Source organism: Loxodonta africana, chromosome X (genome assembly GCF_030014295.1).
Source record: "Loxodonta africana isolate mLoxAfr1 chromosome X, mLoxAfr1.hap2, whole genome shotgun sequence".
NCBI lineage: Eukaryota > Metazoa > Chordata > Mammalia > Proboscidea > Elephantidae > Loxodonta > Loxodonta africana.
This window is the reverse complement of record NC_087369.1, coordinates 34,966,186-34,991,073: the sequence shown is the minus strand read 5'-3', so window position 1 is coordinate 34,991,073 and position 24,888 is coordinate 34,966,186. Positions and strand designations below refer to the sequence as shown.

At 42.2% G+C, this 24,888-nt stretch overlaps 1 protein-coding gene across 1 annotated transcript; it reads left to right on the top strand.

The window, feature by feature from the left end:
- The first annotated feature begins 24,116 nt into the window (after positions 1-24,116).
- Positions 24,117-24,684, top strand: LOC100671414 (ferritin heavy chain-like). Its single transcript, XM_064277850.1, has one exon. It carries the CDS (start codon positions 24,139-24,141, stop codon positions 24,682-24,684), a length of 546 nt encoding a protein of 181 aa, XP_064133920.1. The 5' UTR covers positions 24,117-24,138.
- Positions 24,685-24,888: the final 204 nt, after the last annotated feature.

Here is a 24,888-nt window from a genome sequence, read left to right as displayed (position 1 = left end):
ACAAAACGCTGGCCACTCCTGTGCCATCCTCACAATTGTTGTTATGCTTGAGCTCACTGTTGCTGCCACTGTGTCAGTCCACCTCGTTGAGGGTCTTCCTCTTTTCTGCTGACCCTGTACTCTGCCAAGCATGATGTCCTTCTCCAGGGACTGATCCCTCCTCACAACATGTCCAAAGTATGTAAGATGTAGTCTCATCATCCTTGCTTCTAAGGAGCATTCTGGCCGCACTTCCTCCAAGACAGATTTCTTTGTTCTTTGGCAGTCCATGGTATATTCAATATTCTTCGCCAACACCACAATTCAAAGGCGTCAACTCTTCTTCAGTCTTCCTTATTCATTGTCCAGCTTTCATATGCATATGATGCGATTGAAAATACCATGGCTTGGGTCAGGCACACCTTAGTCTTCAAGGTGACATCTTTGCTCTTCAACACTTTGAAGAGGTCCTTTGCAGCAGATTTGCCCAGTGCAATGCATCTTTTGATGTCTTGACTGCTGCTTCCATGGCTGTTGATTGTGGATCCAAGTAAAATGAAATCCTTGACAACTTCAATCTTTTCCCCATTTATCATGATGTTGCTCGTTGGTCCAGTTGTGAGGATTTTTGTTTTCTTTGTGTTGAGGTGCAATCCATACTGAAGGCTGTGGTCTTTAATCTTTATTAGTAAGTGCTTCAAGTCTTCTTCACTTTCAGCAAGCAAGATTGTGTCATCTGCATAATGCAGGTTGTTAATGAGTCTTCCTCCGATCCTGATGCCCCGTTCTTCTTCATATAGTCCAGCATCTCGGATTATTTGCTCAGCATACAGATTAAATAGGTATCGTAAAAGGATATACCTCTGACGCACACACAGTTTTCCTGACTTAAAACCAATCAGTATCCCCTTGTTCTCTCTGAACAACTGCCTCTTGATCTATGTAAAGGTTCCTCGTGGGCAAAATTAAGTGTTCTGGAATCCCCATTCTTTGCAATGTTATCCATAAGTTTTTATGATCCACACAGTTGAATGCCTTTGCATTAGTCAATAAAACACAGGTAAACATCCCTCTGATATTCTCTGCTTTCAGCCAGGATCCATCTGACATCAGCAATGATATCCCTGGTTCCATGTCCTCTTCTGAAACCAGCCTGAATTTCTGGCAGTTCCTTGTCAATATACTGTGCAGCCATTTTTGAATGATCTTCAGCAAAATTTTGCTTGTGTGTGATATTAATGATATTGTTCTATAATTTCCACATTCAGTTGGATCACCTTTCTTGGGAATAGGCATAAATATGAATCTCTTCCAGTCAATTGTCCAGGAAGCTGTCTTCCATATTTCTTGGCATAGACGAGTGAGCACCTCCAGCGCTGCATCTGTTTGGTGAAACATCTCAATTGATATTCCATCAATTACTGGAGCTTTGTTTGTCAGCAATGCCTTCAGGGCAGCTTGGACTTCTTCCTTCAGTACCATTGGTTCCTGATCATATGCCACCTCTTGAAATGGTTGAATATCGACTAATTCTTTTTGGTATAATGACTCTGTGTATTCCTTCCATCTTCTTTTGATGCTTCCTGCATCGTTTAATATTTTCCCTCATGGAATCCTTCACTATTGCAACTCGAGGCTTGAATTTTTTCTTCAGTTCTTTCAGCTTGAGAAACACCGAGCATGTTCTTCCCTTTTGGTTTTCCATCTCCAGCTCTTTGCACATGTCATTATAATACTTTACTTCGTCTTCTTGAGATGCCCTTTGAAATCTTCTGTTCAGTTCTTTTACTTCATCATTTCTTCCTTCTGCTTTAGCTGCTCAATGTTTGTGAGCAAGTTTCAGAGTCTCCTCTGACATCCATCTTGGTGTTTTCTTTCCTGTCTTTTCAATGACCTCTCGGTTCCTTCATGTATGGTGTCCTTCCACGACTCATCTGGGTCTTCAGTCACTAGTGTTCAATGCCTCAAATCTATTCTTGAGATGGTCTTTAAATTTAGGTGGGATATACTCAAGGTCATATTTTGGCTCTCGTGGTCTTGCTCTGATTTTCTTCAGTTTCAGCTTAAACTTGCACATGAGCAATTGATGGTCTGTTCCACAGTCGGCCTCTGGCCTTGTTCTGACTGATGATATTGAGCTTTTCCATCGTCTTTTTCCACAGATATAGTCAATTTGATTCCTGTGTGTTCCATCTGGCGAGGTCCATGTGTATAGTCACCATTTATGTTTGTGAAAGAAGGTATTTGCAATGAAGAAGTCGTTGGTCTTGCAAAATTCTATCATTGGATCTCCAGCATTGTTTCTATCACCAAGGCCATATTTTCTAACTATTGATCCTCCTTTGTTTCCAACTTTCGCATTCCAATCACTAGTAATTATCAATGCATCTGTCAGTTTGTCGTACTGTGGGGGCTTGTGCGTTGCTGTGATGCTGGAAGCTATGCCACCAGTATTCAAATACCAGCAGAGTCACCTGTGGAAGACAGGTTTCAGCTGAGTTTCCAGACTAGGACAGACTAGGAAGAAGGACCTGGCAGTCTACTTCTGAAAAGCATTAGCCAGTGAAAACCTTATAAATAGCAGTGGAACGTTGTCTGATATAGTGCTGGAAGATGAGCCCCCCAGGTTGGAAGGCACTCAAAAGATGACTGGGGAAGAGCTGCCTCCTCAAAGTAGAGTCGACCTTAATGACGTGGATGGAGTAAAGCTTTTGGGACCTTCTTTTGCTGATGTGGCACAACTCGAAATGAGAAGAAACAGCTGCAAACATCCATTAATAATCAGAACCTGGAATGTACGAAGTATGAATCTAGGAAAATTGGAAAGCATCAAAAATGAAATGCAACACATAAACATCGATATCCTAGGCATTAGTAAGCTGAAATGGACTGGTATTGGCCATTTTGAATCAGACAAGCATATAGTCTACTATGCTGGGAATGACAACTTGAAGAGGAATGGTGTTGCATTCATCGTCAAAAAAGAACGTTTCAAGATGTGTCCTGAAGTATAACGCTGTCAGTGATAGGATAATATCCATACGCCTACGAGGAAGACCAGTTAATACGACTATTATTCAAATTTACGCACCAACCACTAGGGCAAAAGATGAAGACATAGGAGATTTTTGTCAGCTGCTGCAGACTGAAATTGATCGAATGTACAGTCAAGATGAGTTGATAATTACTGGTGATTGGAATGTGAGAGTTGGGTTTACTGGAGTAGCACTTTTAATTTTCTTCAAGAACTTTTCCTTTGCATTCACACAACTTGGCTAACTGATGCAAGAGGCCTAGCTTTCGGCCTATCTCCACTTTCAACATACCTTTTTCACTAAGCTTAATCATTTCTAGCTTTTGATTTAAAATGAGAGATGCTCGAGTCTTCCTTTACTTGAACACTTAGAGGCCACTGTAGGGTTATTAATTGGCCTAATTTCAATATTGTCATGTCTCAGGGAGTAGGAAGGCCCTAGGAGAGGGAGAGAGATGGGGGAACAGCCAGTCAGTGGAGCAGTCAGAATATACACAACATTTATCAATTAAGTTCACTGTCTTATATGGGCACAGTTCATGGTGCCCCAAAACAATTACAATAGTAATATCAAAGATCACCAATCACAGATCACCATGACAGATAATAATAATAATGAAAAAGTCTGAAATACTGCAAGAATTTCCAAAAATTGACACAGAGACACGAAGTGAGTACATGCTGTTGGAAAAATGGGGCCAATAGACTTGCTCAATGCAGCATTGCCATAAACCTTCAATTTGTAAAAACCGAAGTATCTGTGAAGTACAATAAAATGAGGTATGCCTGTATCTAACTACAGCAAGGCCAGCAGGTTTAGAATAGGATGCAAAGTGTTCGTGTATTCATTCCTGAGAGGAATTTAAGGTAGATGAGACTTGAAGAAGGAGGAAGGGAAAGTCATATATATATACATACATACATATATCACCTGGTGGCACAATGGTCAAGTGCTCAGCTGCTAATTGAAAGGTCAGCAGTTTGAACCTACCAGGAGTTCCACAAGAAAAAAGACCTGGCAATATGCTCCCGTAAAGATTAAAAAAAAAAAAACACAGCCTAGAAAATCCTATGGGATAGCTCTACTCTGTCATATAGGGTCACTATGAGCCAGAGTCAACTCCACGGCACACAACACACAACGACATATACATATATATTACCTGTAACACTTAGCTGCCAATCGAAAGGCTCATGGTTTGAACCCACCAGCTGCTCCACAGGAAAAAGATGTGACAGTCAGTTTCTGTAAAGATTTACAGCCTTGGAAACCCTATGGGGCAGTTCTACTCTGTCCTATAGGGTTGCTATGACTCGGAATCAACTTGAGGACAGTGTGTTTGGTTTGGTTTTGGTTATAACACATAAATACTCAATATGTATTTATCAAATATATACGTATACATCATAAGTACTTATTATGTGCCACACATAATATAAGCAATAGGGAACCAAAAATGTGGGAAAAAATGCCTCCTCCCTCATGGAGTTCATAGTCTAAATTGGAAAATAAACAATTAAGCTATTAAAGAAAGTGTGGTAAGTTATAATGGGGGAAATACAGGGTATCATGAGGGCCCAAAGCAGAAATACATAACCCTGTCAAGCATAAGGTTGGAGCAGGAGACAAAAGAAAAGAAGTGTGTATTTGGAACCAAATGAACAAGTAATGAAAGGGGAAAAAAGTTTAATCCAAGGAAATAATAATTTACAGGCAAAAGAAGGAATTTGCAGAAAGACCTTCATGGCAGTACTATTTATAATGCTGAGATATTGGAGAGAGCCAACCCAAATGCTCAACAATAGGGGAATGATAATAATAGAATATTATGAAGCAGTTAAAATGAAAATTACATCCATTTGTGGAAATAGGATGTGAAATAATATTAAATGAGAAAAGCAGAAATGGTATGGTACATGTTCACTGGGTTATAACTATATGAAAATATGTGCATGCCTCTATAAACAATGGCTGAGAAAACTCTATACACCAAAGTAACAAGAACTTAATGTTTCATGGCTCCTGTCTCCTCCCATCTCCTTGGTTGATTATGCCACCTTTCCAGCCTGATTTTTTTTTAAATATTGTCTTCTTTTCCCTGTTATGAAAGTCTTACACACACATACAGTGGTCTAAAAAAGTTTTTTGAGACTTTCAGGTATATTCAGAGGTTCTTGCTCTTTATTGCTATGAGAGAAACTAGCAACACCACACAGGGGAAGACCAACATTTTAGACTTTGTTGAATTTTCAGTTTAAAGGGAATTGAAAGTTTTGAAAGACCATAAAGGATATATGTTTTTTTAATAAACAAGAGAATCACAACCTTTCTGGGAAGTCTTTTGACAGTACACATCAATGGCTTTCTATAAGTATCTAGTCTTTGATTCTGTAATTCTACCTCTACGGTGTATCTAGTGGTGTGCTGGTAAATGTTTCACAACTGGCTCTCTAGAAGCGGAGGAGAAGGCCTGCTTTGTACAGTTTGCCAATTTCCATGGTGTAAATGCTCCCGATGTGGCCAATTCCAAGTCACCAATGTGACATCAATGAATGTGGATTTGAGAAAAGATGCACAGTAGCACAAGAGAAATGAAAACATATGTCCACCCAAAGACTTGTGTGCAGATGTTCATAGTAGCATTATTCATAATAGCCAAAAAGTATGAACAATTCAAATGTACATCAACTAGTTAATGGATAAACAAATTGTGATATATCCATACAATGGAATAATACTCAGTAATAAAAAAGAACTACTGAAGGCATCTAACAACAATAAATGGGTTTATTTTTTTTTCTAACAACAATAATATTGATACAAGCAGCAACATTGATGAATCTCAAATAATTACTTTAATTGAAGGAAGGCAGAACAAAACTAAGAAAAACAAAAAATATATACTGTGTGATCCCATTTATATCCAATTCCAGAAAATGCAAATTGTATTGACAGAAAGTTGCTTGGAGATGGGGAGGCGCCAGAGGGCAGGATTACAAAAAGGCATGGGGAAACTTTTGGAGATGGTTATGTTCATTATCTTGATTGTGGTGATGGTTTCATGGGTATATATGTGTGTCAAAAGTTATCTAATTGCACACTCAAAATACGTGCAGTTTATTACATGTCAATTATAGTTTAATAAAACTGGTTTAAAAAAATCTAAGTGAGGGTCTGTAAACGAGCTGCTCTGCTCCTATGCCCTCTGATTTTCTTAAAATTTTCCTGCACCCAGCTTGACTTCCAATGGCCAACACCCACGTCTTTGTCAGAATCCTGCCCTTGGGCTGCCAAAACCCACTTTGCCCTGGATAGATGTGCCTAGAAGTTAACATCTCCCCCCCTCACTCCTCCCTTCTGCTTCCTTCACCCCTCCCTCCCAGAAGCCTTTAATGAATGACAATTGAGAGGGCATAAATGCCCAACTCCCTTACCCCTTTGCCAGAATAATTCAGAGGTAAATTGTTAATACTGGTGGAGATTAAGTTCCAGTTACCCACAGTGATAGCTGGCTTAATAATGAACCCCTTGATAGGCCGGCTTCCCTTTGCTGTATCACTTCTCCACTCCCCTGCTCCTGTCCATGTACTTTCAAATAACCTACATGTCCTCCAGTCCTTGACTCAGGTCTGCTTCTGGGGGAGCCCAATTCAAACAGGTTCAAAGCTCTGGTAAAGGTTTCTCCATAGAAACAGGCAGAGGCTGATTTGAGGCTTTGAATCCCACGGTAATGCCTTTCAGAACGCTTTGATTTAAAGTACAGTTCTTTAAAGCTGCTACAAAAGATTTTTCACAATGATGGATGGATAATAAAAAACAAAAGCATTAAAGGCAGGTCCACTTACATTATTAGAAGACAATATTGGAAGAGTCAGACAAGTTGCAAGAAGAGACACCACTGGTTGAAAAGATCAAGATACTTATGTAGCTAGGGTTTGGAAAAAAAATAAATGGCTTTCCTGTTGCTTCTCCCTGTACTAAATCTATAGCAAACATTTGATCTTATCGGCCACTTATACTCCTTCAGAAAATGTTCTAGATCTCATAACAGGGATAAATCTGGAAGGCATTATGCTGAGTGAAATTAGTCAGTCACAAAAGGACAACTATTGTATGAGACCACTATTATAAGAACTCAAGAAAAGATTTAAACACAGAAGAAAACATTCTTTGATGGTTACGAGGGTGAGGAGGGAGGGAAAGGGGTATTCACTAACTAGACAGTAGACAAGAATTATCTTAGGTGAAGGGAAGGAAAACAGACAATACAGGAGAAGTCAGCACAAGTGGGCCAAACCAAAAGCTAAGAAGTTCCCTGAATACAACCAAACACTTTGAGGGACAGAGTAGCAGGGGCGGGGGTCTGGGGACCACGAGTTCAGGGGACATCTAGGTTAATTGGCATGACAAAGTTCATTAAGAAAATGTTCGGCATCCCACTTTTTTTTTAATTAACTTTTATTGAGCTTCAAGTGAACGTTTACAAATCAAGTCAAACTGTCGCATATAAGCTTATATACACCTTACTCCGTACTCCCACTTGCTCTCCCCCTAATGAGTCAGCCCGCTCCCTCCTTCCAGTCTCTCCTTTCGTGACAATTTTGCCAGCTTCCAACCCTCTCTACCCTCCCATCCCCCCTCCAGACAGGAGATGCCAACACAGTCTCAAGTGTCACCTGATACAAATAGCTCACTCTTCATCAGCATCTCTTTCCTACCCACTGTCCAGTCCCTTTCATGTCTGATGAGTTGTCTTCTGGAATGGTTCCTGTCCTGGGCCAACAGAAGGTTTGGGGACCATGACCACCGGGATTCCTCTAGTCTCAGTCAGAACATTAAGTATGGTCTTTTTATGAGAATTTGGGGTCTGCATCCCACTGATCTCCTGCTCCCTCAGGGGTTCTCTGTTGTGCTCCCTGTCAGGGCAGTCATTGGTTGTAGCCGGGCACCAACTAGTTCTTCTGGTCTCAGGATGATGTAGGTCTCTGGTTCATGTGGCCCTTTCTGTCTCTTGGGCTCTTAGTTATCGTGTGACCTTGGTGTTCTTCATTCTCCTTTGATTCAGGAGGGTTGAGACCAATTGATGCATCTTAGATGGCCGCTTGATAGCATTTAAGACCCCAGATGCCACATTTCAAAGTGGGATGCAGAATGTTTTCATAATAGAATTATTTTGCCAATTGACTTAGAAGTCCCCTTAAACCATGGTCCCCAAACCCCCGCCCTTGCTCCGCTGACCTTTGAAGCATTCAGTTTATCCTGGAGGCTTCTTTGCTTTTGGTCCAGTCCAGTTGAGCTGACCTTCCATGTATCGAGTATTGTCCTTCCCTTCACCGAAAGCAGTTCTTCTCTACTAACTAATCAGTAAACAACCTTCTCCCACCCTCCCTCCCTCCCCACCTCGGCATCCCACTTTTGATGCCTCATTCATATGACTGGCAAGTTGGGGCAGGCTGTTAGCTAGGAGCTCACCTGAGGCTGTTTGCTGGGGCCTTTATTGTCCTCCATGTAGGATGGTCCACATGGCTGCCTGGGCTTCCTCACAGCCTGGTGGTTGGATTCCAAGAGTGAGTGTTCCAAGAAGGCAAACCCCAATGTTTATCTTCTGCTTGCATCACGCTTGCTAATTTCCCATTGGCTAGTTACATGCTCAGGCCCAGAATAAAAGTGAAAGGGGACTACACAGGGGCATGAATATTGGGAGGTGCAGTCCATGGAGGGTCAACAATGTAACAAAGCAGAAACCAAACCAAAATTTAAGTGATTTTTTTTTTTAAAGAAAACCAATAATTTTAAGAAAAGCTTGCTCCAACAGTCAAGGGAAGGATGTCTATGTCCTCATACCAAGTACATTTTTCAAGATTGCTTAGTTTTAAATAATAATATAGACTTCTTTTTAGCACCTAGTACCCCTTAAAAATGTACTCCATTCATAGTTTTAGGTATATAAATACTTAACATAATATAACTGAGTGGAGAACATGTCGTAACAGCAGTTGTTCATTTTCAAAAGATTAGACAGTATGAGAGACCAAAAAAAAAAAACGAAAAAATTAAAAAGACATAATCCTGAATAGCATTCCAAGACAGGTTATCAGACAGTGCTGGGTTGTTTTTTTTTTTTCCCTTCTTTGTCATGCAACTTTCACATTCCAATAAGTGCAGACTAGATATCACCCCAGTGCCACTTCAAGCTTGTAATGTGATCCTTTAAAACATAAAAAGGGAGCATATTTATTTGTCAGCCTCCCTTTTTCCCTCCATCTTCTTTCTGCACATCTACCTCTGCAGTCACCACGGCTTTGCCCATATCTGGTGCAGCCCCTTTCACCTGCCAGAACCATGATGACACATTGAAGGTGACTAGCAGGTAGTGCATTCCATTTTCAGCACCCGTATGACCAGGGATTTGTCTTTAATTTATCAGGACATCATGTATTTCTACTGATTCTAAGTAGACAAAGAGGGGGCTTTTCTGTAATTGTGTCCTGCCACTATGGTGGCTATGAGCTGTTAACAGGAGATAAGCTAAGTTAAGGCTGGCCAATCCCATGTGGAGATTCAGACTCCGCTGCAGCACTCATATTCTCCCTTGAAGAGGGTAAAGTTGGGCTAGTTAACACTGATTTCCTCTGAATCAGTTGACCAATGGAGAGAAGATATTCCTTCAAGATTCCCTTACTTAGAGTCAAGGTTGACTCGATGGCAGCTAACAACACAACAACATTCAAAACTAAGTAAAAACACTTGGGGAAAGCATGAGTTAGATCAGGGGACCTGAAAGTCTGATCCTTGAATTTGTTTTGTATTTTTTTTTTAATTCGAGGTATAATTTACATACCATAAAAAAAATAAACAAACCCATTGCCTTCGAGTCCATTCCAACTCATAGCGACCCTGAAGGACAGAGTAGAACTGCCCCATAGGGTTTCCAAGGAGCAGCTGGTGGATTTAAACAGCCAACCTTTTGGATGGCACCCGAGCTCTTAACCATTGCACCACCAGGGCTCCTTACATATCATAAAAGCACATATTTAAAGTATACAGTTTGATGGGTTTTGACACCCTTGTAACCACCACCCCAATCAAGATATAGAACATTTCCATCATCCTAGAAAATTCCCTCATACCTCTTTCCAGTCAATCCCCCTGCCAGAAACAACTTCCTGACTTCTATCACTGCTCTCGAGCTATATAGAAATTGAATCATACAATTTATGTTTTTTGTGCCATACATTTCTTTTGCTCGATGCAATGTTTTTGAGATTCATCCATATTGTTGTACGGTCCAGTAGCCCATTCCTTTTAATTGATGAGTATCATTTAATTGTATGAATATACCACAATTTGTTTATCCATTGCATTGACCTGTTGATGGACATTTGGGTTGTTTCCAGTTTGGGATTATTATGAATGAAACTGCTATGAATATTCTTGTACAGTTCTTTTTGTATACACATATTCTATTTCACATTCCACATACTTAGGAGTGGAATGTCTGGGTCTTAGGGTAGGTCCATGATTAGCTTTATAAGAAATTGTAGTACTGTTTTTCAAAGTGGTTGTACCATTCTATATTCACACCAACAATGTATGAGAGTTCCAATAGCTCCACACTCTCACCAATCAATACCTGGCATTGTGTTTTAGCCATTCTAAAGCAAAACAGCATCTCAATGATGATATACTGAATCTTTACCTTCAAAATCCAGGGACCCAGGAAGTTGGAAGTGAAGTAAAATGTCAGCCAAAACACTTTGCATTTAACCTGGAAATGGGTCCAGATCTGTGGCCACGCCCAATTGCTGCTCACTCTGAGTCAGCATGGACTTGACTTTCCATAAACAAAGGGCTTTGTGGAAAGATCGTATCATACCCTATTCAGTAGAAGTGAGATACTTTTGATCTTTAACTTCCTCTTCTCCCCCAAATCTCAGTGTAAATATTCAACCAAATATGACACTTAACTAATAAATACCCAGATAGAATCAGAACGAAATCTCAATTTCAGGGTATTATCTATAACACCAAAAAAAAAAAAATTCAAAGTCACAGCTGAAATGAAATTCATGGGTTTACCACAGGAAAAGCCAAAGGCTAAGGTGGCAACCCCAAAAGACTGTCGTAGTATTTGGTCCTCAAGCTACCAGTCACCCACCTCATGACTTTAAGTAAGTCTCTTAACTGGCCAGTGCTCTTGAGCCCTCATCTATAAAATGGGTGTGCCAAATCCAAGAGGCAGAGGTATTTGATGAAAATTGATTAAGTGTGAAAAAATTCCAAACTTTCTTGAAAAAAGTTTCCTACGAAATAAAAGGTTGCTGTTATTCTTTATCATTTTCCAACCATTCGTTAAGTAATCTGCTTTTACAGAGAAGTCCCTGGGTGGTACAAATGGTTAATGTTCTTGGTTGCTAACCAAAGGGTTGGAGAGGCAAGTCCACCCAGAGGTGCATCAGAAGAAATGTCTGGCAATCTACTTCAAAAAAATCAACCATTGAAAACCCTATGGAGCTCAGTTCTACCCTGACACACGTGGGGTCATCATGAGTCAAGAGCTGACTCAAAGACAACTGGTAACTGGTACTTTAAAAAAGAGGCAAAAATAATAATAAAAATAAAAAACTAGAGCCAACTAGTTGTTTTTGCCTTTTCCCTTTATTTTATAAATGACTTCTTTTCTTCCCCAGCTATTCCTGGAGACCACAGCTAATAATAAATATTGCCCATTGACTAATCTTCTTCACTTCTCCCAAGTGGTAACACAGAGCAACTCTATTTAGGATAACTTCTCCTTTGCAGAACATATCCCAAGGCTTCCTGGAGTCAAATAATGAATAATGGCAAAGGGAAGCATGAAAGAAATTAAGAGGTAGAGAAAGGAGTGATGCTCTTTCTTCAGCTGAGATTTGACAAGGCTTGATAACTGGAGCCACTACATATTACAAAGCTTCCAGCAAATTGGGTGGAGAAGAGCTTCCCTTTAGGGATGTTCTTGTCCCAGCACACAGGATTCCATTGTGAAACCCTTCCTCCGCTGAGCAGATGATGCTGAAGAGCACAGTCTATCCACCTAAGGAGCCACCCTGTGCACTCATAAACAGATACGATCCACCAACTACCTATTACCAGAATTCATTATACTTCCAGATTGAAAGTTGTGAGGGCTATTGGCACAGTGCTATGGGCTCAGCATGCCAGGACTGCTGTGCTAGAGAATTTATGAAACATAACTATGGCAATCATTTGGGGTATGCATCAAATACTTTCAGCTCTCCACTTGCCAGGCATGTGGTGAGGGGGCATTTCTTTGACCTCTTTGAAGTCAGGTCATGTGAATTTCTTTGGTCAATGACATGTGAACAGAAGTAACATGTATCACTTCCCAGTGGAAGCTTTAAGAGCCAGTTGGCAATTTGCCATGTTTCTGTCCCACTACTGCAGTGATTATGGAAGTATGTGTTAAGATGAGGTCTCTATCAGTCTGGATCCCTGTGTAGCAATAATGAGCACAGCCTCATATTGAACTACAATGAATATCTAGAATAAACAAGAACCTGCACTTCCATGACCCTGAAGATTAAGCTCCTCCTTAAATTTTGTGCCCTAGGCACCTCACTTGCCTCACCCTTGAGCAAGAATTAAAGTCTTGTTGTATTAAGACACTGAAATTTGGGAGGCGGTTATCTGTTACCACAGCATACTCTAGCCCATGTCGTTGATGTTGTTAGGTGTCATCGACTCAGTTTTCAACTCATAGTGACCCCATGTGGCATAGTAGAGCTGCCCCATAGGATTTTCTAGGCTGTAATCTTTATGAGAGCAGATCACCAGGCCTCTCTCCCATGGAGCCTTTTGGTTAGCAGTAGAGCGCTTGACCATTGTGCCACCAAGGCTCCATCTCTAGCCTATACCAAAAAACCAAACCTGTTGCCGTCGAGTTGATTCTGACTCATAGCGACCCTATAGGACAGAGTAGTACTGACCTATAGGGTTTCCAAGGAACAGCTGGTAGATTCAAACTGCCGATCTTTTGGTTAGCAGCTCTTAACCACTGTACCACCAGGTATGTAGCCGATATTGACTGATAAAAACACCCCTCCACTTTGGAACAAGGGGAATAGGTAGGCTCCAGCAGAGGTGGTTCTAAAACAGGCCTGAGCTTTCCATGTCCTGGAAACTCCAGCTCTGAAATTGTGTCTGTTTTTTGTTTTTTGTTTTTTTTTTTTGTGGGCAAGCCATGACATTTGGGAAAATAGAATCTTATTAAGTAATCAAATTAGGTGAACTTGCAGATATTCCTGTATGTGATCAGCATGGCCAGAAGACTAAACAATGAGCAAGTTAACAACATAATTGGGGATTGTCCCAGAGTAGGGTGATTGTCCGTAAATAGAAAGTAAAAGGCTAAACAGGCTGGCCAAGATTCAGATCAAATGTCTACTCTGCCCTTCTCGGGCCTATTAAAAGTAAAAAATTCCATCTATAACATGCGCATAGGATCTATCACAAATTACCGGCAGGGGTCAAATCAAGCTCACCATGTACATAGTGATGGGTATAAGCAGTCTGTCAACATAACACAGAAAGCCTGTAACGCTTTTTATTATGGTGCTTTAGATACCTGCCTAAAAGTATTCCATTTGTCTTCAAAATAATCACCTAGCTAAGTGACATGTGGCACAAAGTTGGATTTAAGAGTGTCACTGGTTTCTTTGGAATCTCAAAACTGTGATGAGCTTTCAGATCTTTTCTAGAAAATCAAAGTTAATTTCCCATTGCTGCAAACCACTAGAAGCCTCACACAATTAGAATGATTGGCATATCATGCAGCCCTATGCTGGGAGATTGCTCAGATGCTTGGAGAGTGGGCCTCATAAAACCAAGACTGAGCTTAAGCCCAGGTGGGTCAGTTAGCTTCACACAGAGAAAATCTTCCATAGCCACAAACTATACCCACAATTGTGGTCTCAAGATAAAGTCTGCCAAATTAGGCACAAAGGAGCCTAGATATGAATGTCTGTAGTTCTCCACATCCCATTACTGCTAATGGAAAAATAAGTCCTAACGCCCTCTTACTGGTTGCACCATCTCTCCAGGGGCCTGCCTACTAACACAGCATCTTTCAAACACGGTCCTATCTAAAATATTATACTGTAACAGAATAAATACCGACAAAGGAGCTTCATTTCTGCACAGGCCCTGGACACCTTTATTAAAATTATTATGCTAGTTGAGCACTTTCTCCTGAGCTCTGAACCCAATAGTCACTTTCCTACAGGTTATCTTCTTTTCGATGTCCCAGAACTCAATGGGTTCAATTGAAACTCACATCTTCATCTTCCTTCCCCAATCTGCTTGTCCTCTGGCATTCTCAATCTCCAAGAAGAGCAAATCAAAGCCCGAAAACTAGAAGTCCTAAATTCCTCTCTTTCCTTCACTACCCATATCTAGCTTCAAATTCTATTGATTTTCCACCTCAATGACATTTACACCCCATCCTTCCTTTCCATTTCCCTTGCTACTGCCCTGGTCCATGCCTCATCTTCTCACTCTGGATTATCACAAAAGTCTCCTGACTGTTCTTTCTCTATACTCTCATATCCTCCACCCCCTATCTGCCAGTCTACCTCTTATGCAGGAATAATCCATCTAAAACAAAAATCTGGTGGAGTAGTGGTTAAGTGCTATGACTGCTAACCAAAAGTTCGGCAGTTCGAATCCACCAGGTGCTCTTTGGAAACTCTATGGGGCAGTTCTACTCTGTCCTACAGGGTTGCTATGAGTCAGAATCAACTCAACAGCAATGGGCTAGGTTCAGTTCTGCTTTAAAAGGTCCCTGGGTGGTGCAAACAGTTTGTACTCAACTGCTAGCCTAAAGGTTGATGGTTTGAACTCGCTCAACAGTACTGCAGAAGAAAGGCCTGAAAAACATGCTTCTGTTTAAGACTGTTGTTGTTGTTATGTGTTGTCGAGTCAATTCCGGCTCATAGTGACCCTATATGACAGAGTAGAACTGCCCCATAGAGCTTCCAGGCTGTAATCTTTATGGGGACAGATTGCCAGGTCTTTTCTCTCACGAAGTCAGTGGAAGGTTCGAACCATTGACCTTTTGATTAGCAGCCGAGTGCTTAACCACTGTGCCACCAAGGCTCCTTTCTGTTAATATTACAGCCAAAAAAAAAATCCTATGGAGCAGCTCTACTCTGTAACACATGGTATTGCCATGAGTCAGAATCAACTCAATGGCAATGGAGTTTTGGATGTTTTAAAAAGTCCCAAGTACCCCACTGGGTAAAGAATGAATTCCAGGGCCAGGCTCCTGAATTTTCAGTTTTCTCTCAATATTCCCGTAGCTCCCCAGTACATTCACAAATCATCCATCACAAATTGTTTGTAGTTTTCTGTTAACAGCGTATAATTTCACACCTCTGTGCTTTTTCCTCCCGTGGAGTCACTAACTGGCAAGCCCTTCGAGTTCTGCCTGGGAGAATTTCTACTCATCTGCTTGAATGTCACCTCTGTGAAGGCATTTCTGAGCCTCCTTTGCCCTTTTCATTCCTTTGTGGACCCACTGTACTCGTAAAATTTTCTGATCCTGTGTTTCAGTTTTCTTTTGCTGCATAACAAACCACGAAAAAGCATAGTGGTTTAAAGCAACAAGTATCTTATTATTTTTTTCATAATTCTGTGAGTTGACTGAGTTCACCTTGGTGGTTATCCTGCTTTTTCTGATGGCAGCTGAAGCTGCGGTCATCTAGAATATCCAAAAATGTCTCACTGGTCTTGGGTAGCAGTTGGCGTTGGCTGTTGTCTGGAAGCTCAGCCTTGGTTCTCCTCCATGTTGCCAGTTCATGTGGTTTGAGCTTCTCATAGCATGGTGGCTGGATTCAGACGGAGAATGTGTGAAGAGCAAAACTTCTAAGTGGAGGGAAAGAAAAAACTGCCCACCTTCCTGGAAGTCCAGTATGCCACCTTCGCCACATCTGTTATGGATTGAATTATGTTCCTCCAAAAGATATGTATTGGAATCTTAACCTCTATACCTGTGGATGTAATCACTTTTGGGAAAAGGGTTTTCTCTGTTACTTTAATGAGGCCATATCAGTGTAGAGTGTATCCTAAACCTAATCTTGTCTGAGTTATAAAGACAGCAGATTAGACACAGAAGTAAGCACATACCGGGGAAGACAGGTGCTATGTGAGGATCACCAAGGAACCAAGGAACGATTCTGAAGGAATCAATACAACCATGACTCTGATTTGGACTTTTAGCCTCCAGAACTGTGAGAAAATAAATTTCTGTTCTTTAAAGCCATTCACTTGGGGTATTTGTGTTATAGCAACACTAGGAAATAAAGACAGTATGCTTCCACACACAAAAAAGCTTATAATTTGTTTTCAAAAGAAGCCTTGCTATAAGCACACTATAATAAGTAAGTAGATAATGGTGGCCAAAGATGTAAGTTCTAAATAACTTTTTTAACAACTAGGAGAAATGGATAAAACATGCATGGCAGAGATTAGATTGCTCACTGAATATTACACATTTTCCCCTGTATTTCCCAGCTTCTCTTGAAGTTGGGTTGGGCTGAAGTGTGTATGACTTCTGATCCAATGCAGTTAAGAGTAAGTGGGAGGTCTTCATGCTTCCTCCTTCCCTTCTGTGCAGTTGGAAGGGATGAATTCTGAGATGGTAGAACTGAAGGATGGAATTTCACCTGAATCTGTAAATTCACCAGTGGCAGTGAGTCACTTCACCTGCCTCAGACTTTGATGCGAGGAAGAAATAAATATTCGTCTTCAGCCATTGAGATTTTGGGGTTTATTTGTTATTGTGATAGAACTTACCCTAGCCTGACTGTTACACCAGCGTTCTCCATGAAGGAGTTGAATGCCACAAAACAAAAATGATTCACCCTCTATTAAGAAAAGATGGCATGCAAAAGAAACTCTGAAAATCTACTTCTGCTCACCTGAAATTGAGGAATATTATACTTTGCTGCCTAGGAGCAGATCATTAAGACGTGTCTAATTAAACAGGAACCCTGATGGCCCAGTACTAGACTGCTAACCAAAAAGTCAGCAGTTCAAATCTATCAGCTGCGCCATGGGAGAAAGACTTGACAGTCTGTTTCTGTAAAGATTACAGCCTTGGAAGCCCTATGGGGCAGTTCTACCCTATCCTAGAGGATCAATATGAGTTGGAATTGACTCTACAGCAACGAGTTTGTATGTTTGTTTGTTTTTAATTAAACAGTCAGCATCTATAATCCATTGTGTGCATCGATTGCACTCGTAGTGTTGTGTAGAACACTCTGTAATAACTTAGATCATGGGCAATTGAGGATGGACGGGGGAGGACAAAGGTTTACTTAAAATGAACTGATAATCCTCAAACCTCATTAAGTCAACATCTTCCCCAAGCAGACTTCTCAACACAGCTAACAAGTAGAAAATAACTTCCCCTGCTTCCTCTTCCCTGCTCCTCTTTCTAATGGCCTACCAATTAAATGAGAGGTACTCAAAGGGAAGAGGGGAGACAGGAGACAGGGGAATTCACAAGGTAGGAATCCTGGGCAGCTGCTCCACCTGGGCCATTATTTTGTTGCCTGAGAATGTCCGAGATCAGGCACTTAATTTCTTCTCTCAGCTTTATTTATTCTCTAGCCTGAAGGAATGTCCAGCCTCATGCAGGTTTCTGGGTCCCCAAGAATTTCTTAGGTTGTGAATTCAACTTGAGTCAAAATTCCTCTGAAATGAGCAGAGATTGGTCCCTCCGTTGTGTCCATATACGTGATAAAATGTCATAAAATTATACACAGACATCTGATTAGTGCCGACCCTAACTCAATATGATCTCAGCTTAACTTGATTACATCTGCAAAGACCCTATTTCTAAATAAGGTCACATTCACAGGTACTGGAGGTTAGGACATATACATGTCTTTTGCGGGGGACACAATTTAACCCAGTACAGATTAACTCTCCCTCACTCCCACTGGTCCCCTTTTCTTGTGGAGTCTACCTCCAGAGCCATCCTCTTCTCTTCGTCATTACTATCACCTCTCCTTTCCTGACCCTGCTGTGTTTCCCTGGGATTACAACTGTGGCCTAACTAGACTTTCTCCCTCTAATCTTTCCCCTTCCAATTCAAACTCCTTACGGCTTTCAAAGTGATATTTTAGATACTTTTAAAGAAATTATTATTTTTCTTAGGTGTAACAATAAGAAGTTATGAAAAGAAAAAGCTGATTAATTGTTGTCAATAAATTATACACATGTAAAAAGTTAAATTGGCAGAAGTTGTTTGATAGATATTGAATTGTGTCCGCCAATATGTGTGTCAACTTGGCTAGGCCATGAACCCCAGAATTGTGTGATTGTCCACCATTATGTTATCTGATGTGATTTTCTTTTGTGTTGTAGATCCTACCTCTACGATGTTAATGAGTCAGGATTAGAGGCAGTTATTTAAATGAGGCAGGACTCAATCTATAAGATTAGGCTGTGTTTTGAGTCAATTTCTTTAGAGATATAAAAGAGAGAAGCAAGCAGAGAGACGGGGTGGGACCTCCTACCACCAAGAAAGTAGTGCCAGGAGCAGAATGTGTCCTTTGGACCTGGGGTCCCTGTGCTGAGAAGCTCCTAGACCAGGGAAAGATTGATGACAAGGACCTTTCCCCAGAGCCAACACAGAAAGTCTTCCCCTGGAACTGATGCCCTAAATTCAGACGTCTAGCCTCCTAGACTGTGAAAGAATAAATTTCTGTTTGTTAAAGCCATCCACTTGTCGTATTTCTGTTATAGTAGCACTAGATAACTATGAATTTAGTACCAGGAGAGTGGGGTGCTGCTCTAACAGATGCTTAAAATGCAGAAGCAGTTTTCAAACTGTGAATAAGTAAAGGCTGGAAGAGTTTTAAAGTGCCTAATAGTAAAAGTCCAGATCGCCTTTAAGAGACTGTTGGTGGAATTATGGACATCAGAGACAATTCTGGTGAGGACTCAGGAGGAAATGAGAACTGTTACACTGGAGATGGCACAGACGGCAAGAAGCAAAAGCAGCAGGAGAGAAGCAGCAGCAGCAGAACCAGGAGACCAGCGGTGAGAGCGCTGGAGCTGACCCACGGAGTGAGAGAGCTGAGATGAGTGCCTTTGTGCAGGAGGCTTCCTGGTGGAGTGGGATGCCTCCAGGCACTTTTTGGAGCTGACCCATGGAGTAAGAGAGCTGAGTGCCTTACAGCTGAAGTTTACTGGCAGAGTGGAGTACCTCCAGGCACTTCTTGGTGGAGTTAAAGAGCTTTGGAACACTTGCCCCAGCAGGGTAGATGGGGCAGTGAGGCCCAAGGAGCCAAGAGGTCAAGGAATCAGGAAGAAGCTAAAGAGACAAGAAGTAGAGCTGCCTCAGTCTCAAAGGGTGGAGCCACAGTCTCCTAAGTTTCAAAGAGACAGATCTTTACCAACTTGGTTCTGGAGTGTGGGGCTGCCATTCACGTGTATCAGCAGGGTTGGAGCTGGATCTGCTGCCCAAAGCTGAGGAGGCTGGGCTAACATGCCCAACGGGCAGAAGAACAGGGCCTACAGGGGCTGGGGAGGTAGGATGGGCTAGGAGAATGGAGCCTCCCAAAGCCAAGGGAGCAGAGTTGCCATTCCAGTGGGCCTGGAAGGCAGCGCTGAAGCCCAGGGCTGAGGGACCTCCACTCAGAACCCAGAGAATGTGGCCAAAACCCAGAGCCTGGAAAGCAGGGCTATTGCCTAAATGGTCTCATAGAACAGAGGATTATTTTCAATTCTTGAGAACTAATGGAATGTGTTCTGCTGACTTGCTTGGTGCCTGTTATCCCTCCTTTCCCTCCAATTTCTCCCATTTGTAATGGATTGTCTAGCTTGTGGCTGGTCCACCACTGTACTTTGGAAGCAGATAATTTGTATTCCACATTTTACAGATAAAGAGGAATTTTGTAGATGAGATTTCGGACTTGGAATTGATTTAAGACTTTTGGGATGACATGATGGGATTAATGTGTTTTACATGTGGCGAGGGTATGAATTTGTGGTGGGGGGCAAAGGGTAGAATGTTACGGATTGAATTGCGTCCCCCCAAAATGTGTGTCAACTTGGTTAGGACATGATTCCCAGAATTTTGTTATGTCCACGATTTTGTCATCTGATGTAATTTTCCTATGTTTTAGGAAAATTTTGTTATGATGCTAATGAGGTAGTATTACAGGCAGTTATGTTAATGAGGCAGGACTCAATCTACAAGATTAGGTTGTGTCTTAAGTCAATGTCTTATAGAAATATAAAATAGAGAAGTGAGCAGAGAGATGGGGGGACCTTATACCACTAAGAAAGTAGTGCCAGGAGCAGCATGCCCTTGGACCTGAGAAGCTCCTAGACCAGGGGGAAGATTGATGACAAGGACCTTTCCCCAGGGCCAAGAGAAAGACTTCCCCTGGAGCTGACACCCGAATTCAGAATTCTAGACTGTGAGAGAATAAATTTCTATTTGTTAAAGCCATCCACTTGTGGTATTTCTGTTATAGCAGCACTAGAGAACACATGTATTTACAACAAAAACAAAAAAAGAGTAGCTTCTGAGGCTGCTTATGTACAACCAAACACCTCATGGGATTTGGCTCCTTGGTTTGAAGGTTTAGGGTCATGGTTTCATGGGACATCCCAGTCAACTGGCCTGATAACACACTTAGTGCTTCTGTTCTACCTCCTAGTTCACTGCGTAGTGCCTGGGAGTCTTAAAAACTTGAAAGTGGCCATTTAAGGAACAATTGATCTGTATTCACCAGGAACAACAGAGGAAGAAGGAAAGCCAGGAATAGGACGAGAAAATGGAATGTGTGGCTAATTGCCTCCTTTGCCGTGAGACCAGAAGAACTGGATGGTGTCCGGCTACCATTAGTGAACATTTTGATCAAGGACTCTATAGGAGAATCCTGATCAAAAGGGGTAAAATGAAGAACAGGATTTCAAATTCTCATGGACTCCAGACTTTCTGGAGCCATGGAGGCTGGATGAACTCCTGAAACTATTGCCCTGAGATAACCTCTGAACCTTAAACCAAAAATATCCCCTGAAATCTTCTTAAAACCAAACAACAGTTTAGCTTAACTAGTAAAAAAAAAAAAATGCCTGCCTTGAGCAGCAACTTGAAAGATAAGATAGGTCCTTAGGAGGCAATGAATATGTTAATGGAGGAGGAACAACTCAGAAAAAGAGGGTGAGAATGGTTGCACAACTTGAAGAATGTAACCAATGTCACTGAATTGTACATGTAGAAACTGTTGAATTGGTGTATGTTTTGCTGTGTATATTCTCCACGACAACAACAAAATAAATATTTTAAAAGTATGACAATACTGATAAGGAGAAAAATGTGGAACTGCACTTCAAATTCTCAAAAACTCCAGACTTACTGGACCAGTTGAGACTGGAGGAATCCCTGAGACTATTGCCCTGAGATACTCTTTAAACCTTGAATCAAAACTATCCCCTGAAGTCACTTTTTAGCTAAACAGCAGGTAAGCTCATGTCTTAGTCATCTAGTGCTGCTATAACAGAAATACCACAAGTGGATGGCTTTAACAAAGAGAAATTTACTTTCTCACAGTAAAGTAGGCTAAAAGTCCAAATTCAGGGTGTCAGCTCCAGGGTAAAGCTTTCTCTCTCTGTTGGCTCTGGAGGAAGGTCTTTCTCGCCAATCTTCCCCTGGACTAGGAGCTTCTCTGCACAGGAACTCTGGGTCTAAAAGAGATGCTCTGCTCCCGGTGCTTCTTTCTTGGTGGCATGAGGTCCCCAAGTGTCTGCTTACTTCCCTTTCATTTTATTTCTTGAGAGATAAAACGTGGTGCAGGCCACACCCCAGAAAAACTCCCTTTACTTTGGATCAGGGAGGTGACCTGAGTAAGGGTGGTGTTACAATCCCACTCTAATCCTTTAAACATAAAATTACAATCACAAAATGGAGGACAACCGCACATGGCCTAACCAAGTTGATACACACATTTTTGGGGGGACATAATTCAATCCATGACCGCTCATAAAGTAAAGAATATCACCCTTGAGTACTGTGCTCCTTTAAAAAATCATATATGTGAGACCAAATGGCCAGCAATTATTCTAAAACATAGATGAGAAGAAGATTGGTGGGTAGTGGCACTAGGTTATTGGGAACAGAACAACTAGAACGGAAAGAATGAGAATGTTGACATAATGTGAGGAATATAACCAATGTCAGTGAACAATATGTAGAGAAATTGTTGAATGGGAACCTGTTTTGCTGTGTATACTTTCACCAAAAATGTAATAAAACATTTTTTAATTTCATTTAACTCATTAATTAATGAGGAAACCATTAAGAAGTTACAACCAGTTCAAAGAATTCAAAGAACCACACATACATAGGCAAAAGGAGTGATGAAATGAATGTACAAATAGACGCAAAATGAATTAAAAAATGAATTTCATTCCATCAGACACAATTCATTTGCATTTCTGTGGGCAAGAATCATTAGTATTATTATTAGTTTTCTACAACTTGCAGAGCTGTAAAATAGCTCAAAGTCAATGATAGGTGGAAATAACCTAGAAGGGTGCTCTAGACAGGACATTTTGTAAATTTTTTTTCTAATTTTAAAGTCTTCCACAATTTTTCCTAATAGGAGGAAGGCCTCTGCCCTTTCCCTTGGGAGCACACATCTAGTGTAACTAGTGCAAGCACTGTCTGTGAGATGGAAACTGACATTTCTGCTTGTGGACAACCCACTAGGATGGCTAAAATAAAACAGACAGACAATAGTAAGTGTTGACAAGGATGTGGAAAAATTAGAACCCTCATTCATTGCTGTTGGGGATGTAAAATGGTGCAGTCAATTTTGAAAACACACAGTTTGGCAGTTCCTGAAAATGTTAAACATAGAGTTATCATATAACTCAGCAATTCCACTCCTAGCTATATATCCAAGAGAACTGAAAATATATCCACACAAAAATCTGTACAAGAATGCTCATAGCAGCATTAGTCATAATAGTCACAGATGAAAACACCCAAATACTCATGAACTGATGAATGGATAAATAAAATGTGGTATATCCATACAATGGAATATTATTCAGCAATAAAAAGGATGAACCTTGAAAACATTATAGTGAGTGATAAAGGCAGACACAAGGGGTCACACAGTATACGATTCCATTTGTTTGAAATATTCAGAATGGGTGGATCTATAGAGACAGAAAGTAGATTGCCAGCGGTCAGGGACTGGGGGAGAGGCCAGTGGGGTATGACTGCTAATGGGTCGTAGTTGTTAATAGCAGTCAAGTGGATTCCAACTCATGGCAACCCCATGTGTTAACAGAGCAGAACGGCTCCGTGGGGCTTTCTTGGCTGTAATCTCGGCAGAAGCAGATCCACCAGGCCTGGAGAGCCCTGGGTGGGTTCAAGTCACCAGTCTTTGAGTTAGCAGCCAAGTGCTTACCAGCCAAACGCTTACCCTTTGGGCCACCAGAGATCCTTTGTTAATGTGTACCAGGTTTCTTTTTGGCATGTTGAAAACGTTCTGAAATTAGATAGTGGTGATGTGTGCACAATTCCACGGCCATGAATACAGTAAAAAACACTGAAATGTTCATTTTCAAAGGGTAAATTTTACGGTATATGAATTATATCTCAATAGTGCTGTTATTTAAAAAAAAAAGTCTCCGGAGGCTCAGCGAAGAGCCACCAGGGTTCCCGCCTCAACCAGGCTCCACGCACGTGGGCTGGCGCCGCCTCCTGGGCCCGCGTTCTAGGCCCGCCCCCTTAACCGACCCGCCACTCGGGTTCCAAGCGCCCCTCCCCCCATAACGGACCCGTCATCCGGGTCCCAATCCTCCCCGTATAAAGGACGCGCCAGGGGGGCAAGCCTCGTCCCGTAACGGTTCTCGTCCTCGGGGTCCGAGTGCCGTCATCTGGGTCCGAACCCCGCTACCGGATCCCGCTGTTCGCGCGGAACCGCCCGCCCTGGGGGTGCCTCGTGGACCCCGCAGCGCCCGCCGCCGCCACCGCCGCCCGCCGCGCTGCACCTGCGCCCACGTCGTCGTCGTCTGGCCCCTGCCACTCGCCATGGCGACCGCGCCGTCCTCGCAAGTGCGTCAGAACTACCACCAGGAGTGCGAGGCCGCCGTCAACCGGCAGATCAACCTGGAGCTCTACGCGTCCTACGTGTACCTCTCCATGGCCTTCCACTTCGACCGCGACGACGTGGCCCTGAAGAACTTCGCCGCCTACTTCCTGCGCCAGTCGCACGAGGAGCGCGAGCACGCGGAGAGGCTGCTGAGGCTGCAGAACCAGCGCGGGGGCCGCATCCAGCTCCGCGACATCAGGAAGCCCGACCTGGACGACTGGGGCAGCGGCCTCAACGCCATGCAGTGCGCCTTCGACCTGGAGCAGAGCGTCAACCAGAGCCTCCTGGATCTGCACCGGCTGGCCACCGACAAGGGCGACGCGCAGCTGTGTGACTTCCTGGAGAGTCACTTTCTGCAAGAGCAGGTGAAGGCCATCAAGGAGCTGGGCGACAACGTGACCACCCTGCGCAAGCTGGGGGCCCCGGGCGCCGGCCTGGCCGAGTTCTTCTTCGACAAGTTCACCCTGGGTGACAAGGAGAACTGAGCCTTAGCACCGGGGGACTCCCGTGGTCCCCGGTGCCACGCAAGGATGCTGCGGTTACAACACGTTCAGTTTTCTTTCTTTTCTCTTCCAAGTTTACCGTTTCTTCCAATAAAGTGACTTGGTTCCAGAGTTAAATAAATAAAGGTCTCTTGGTGATTTCTTGCGTGCACAACACTCCCAACTTTGAAGAACAGGGCAAATCCC

What these genes read in the sequence shown, in the direction of transcription:
- LOC100671414 (XM_064277850.1), top strand. Translation starts at nt 24,139, where the DNA reads ATGGCGACCGCGCCGTCCTCGCAAGTGCGTCAGAACTACCACCAGGAG.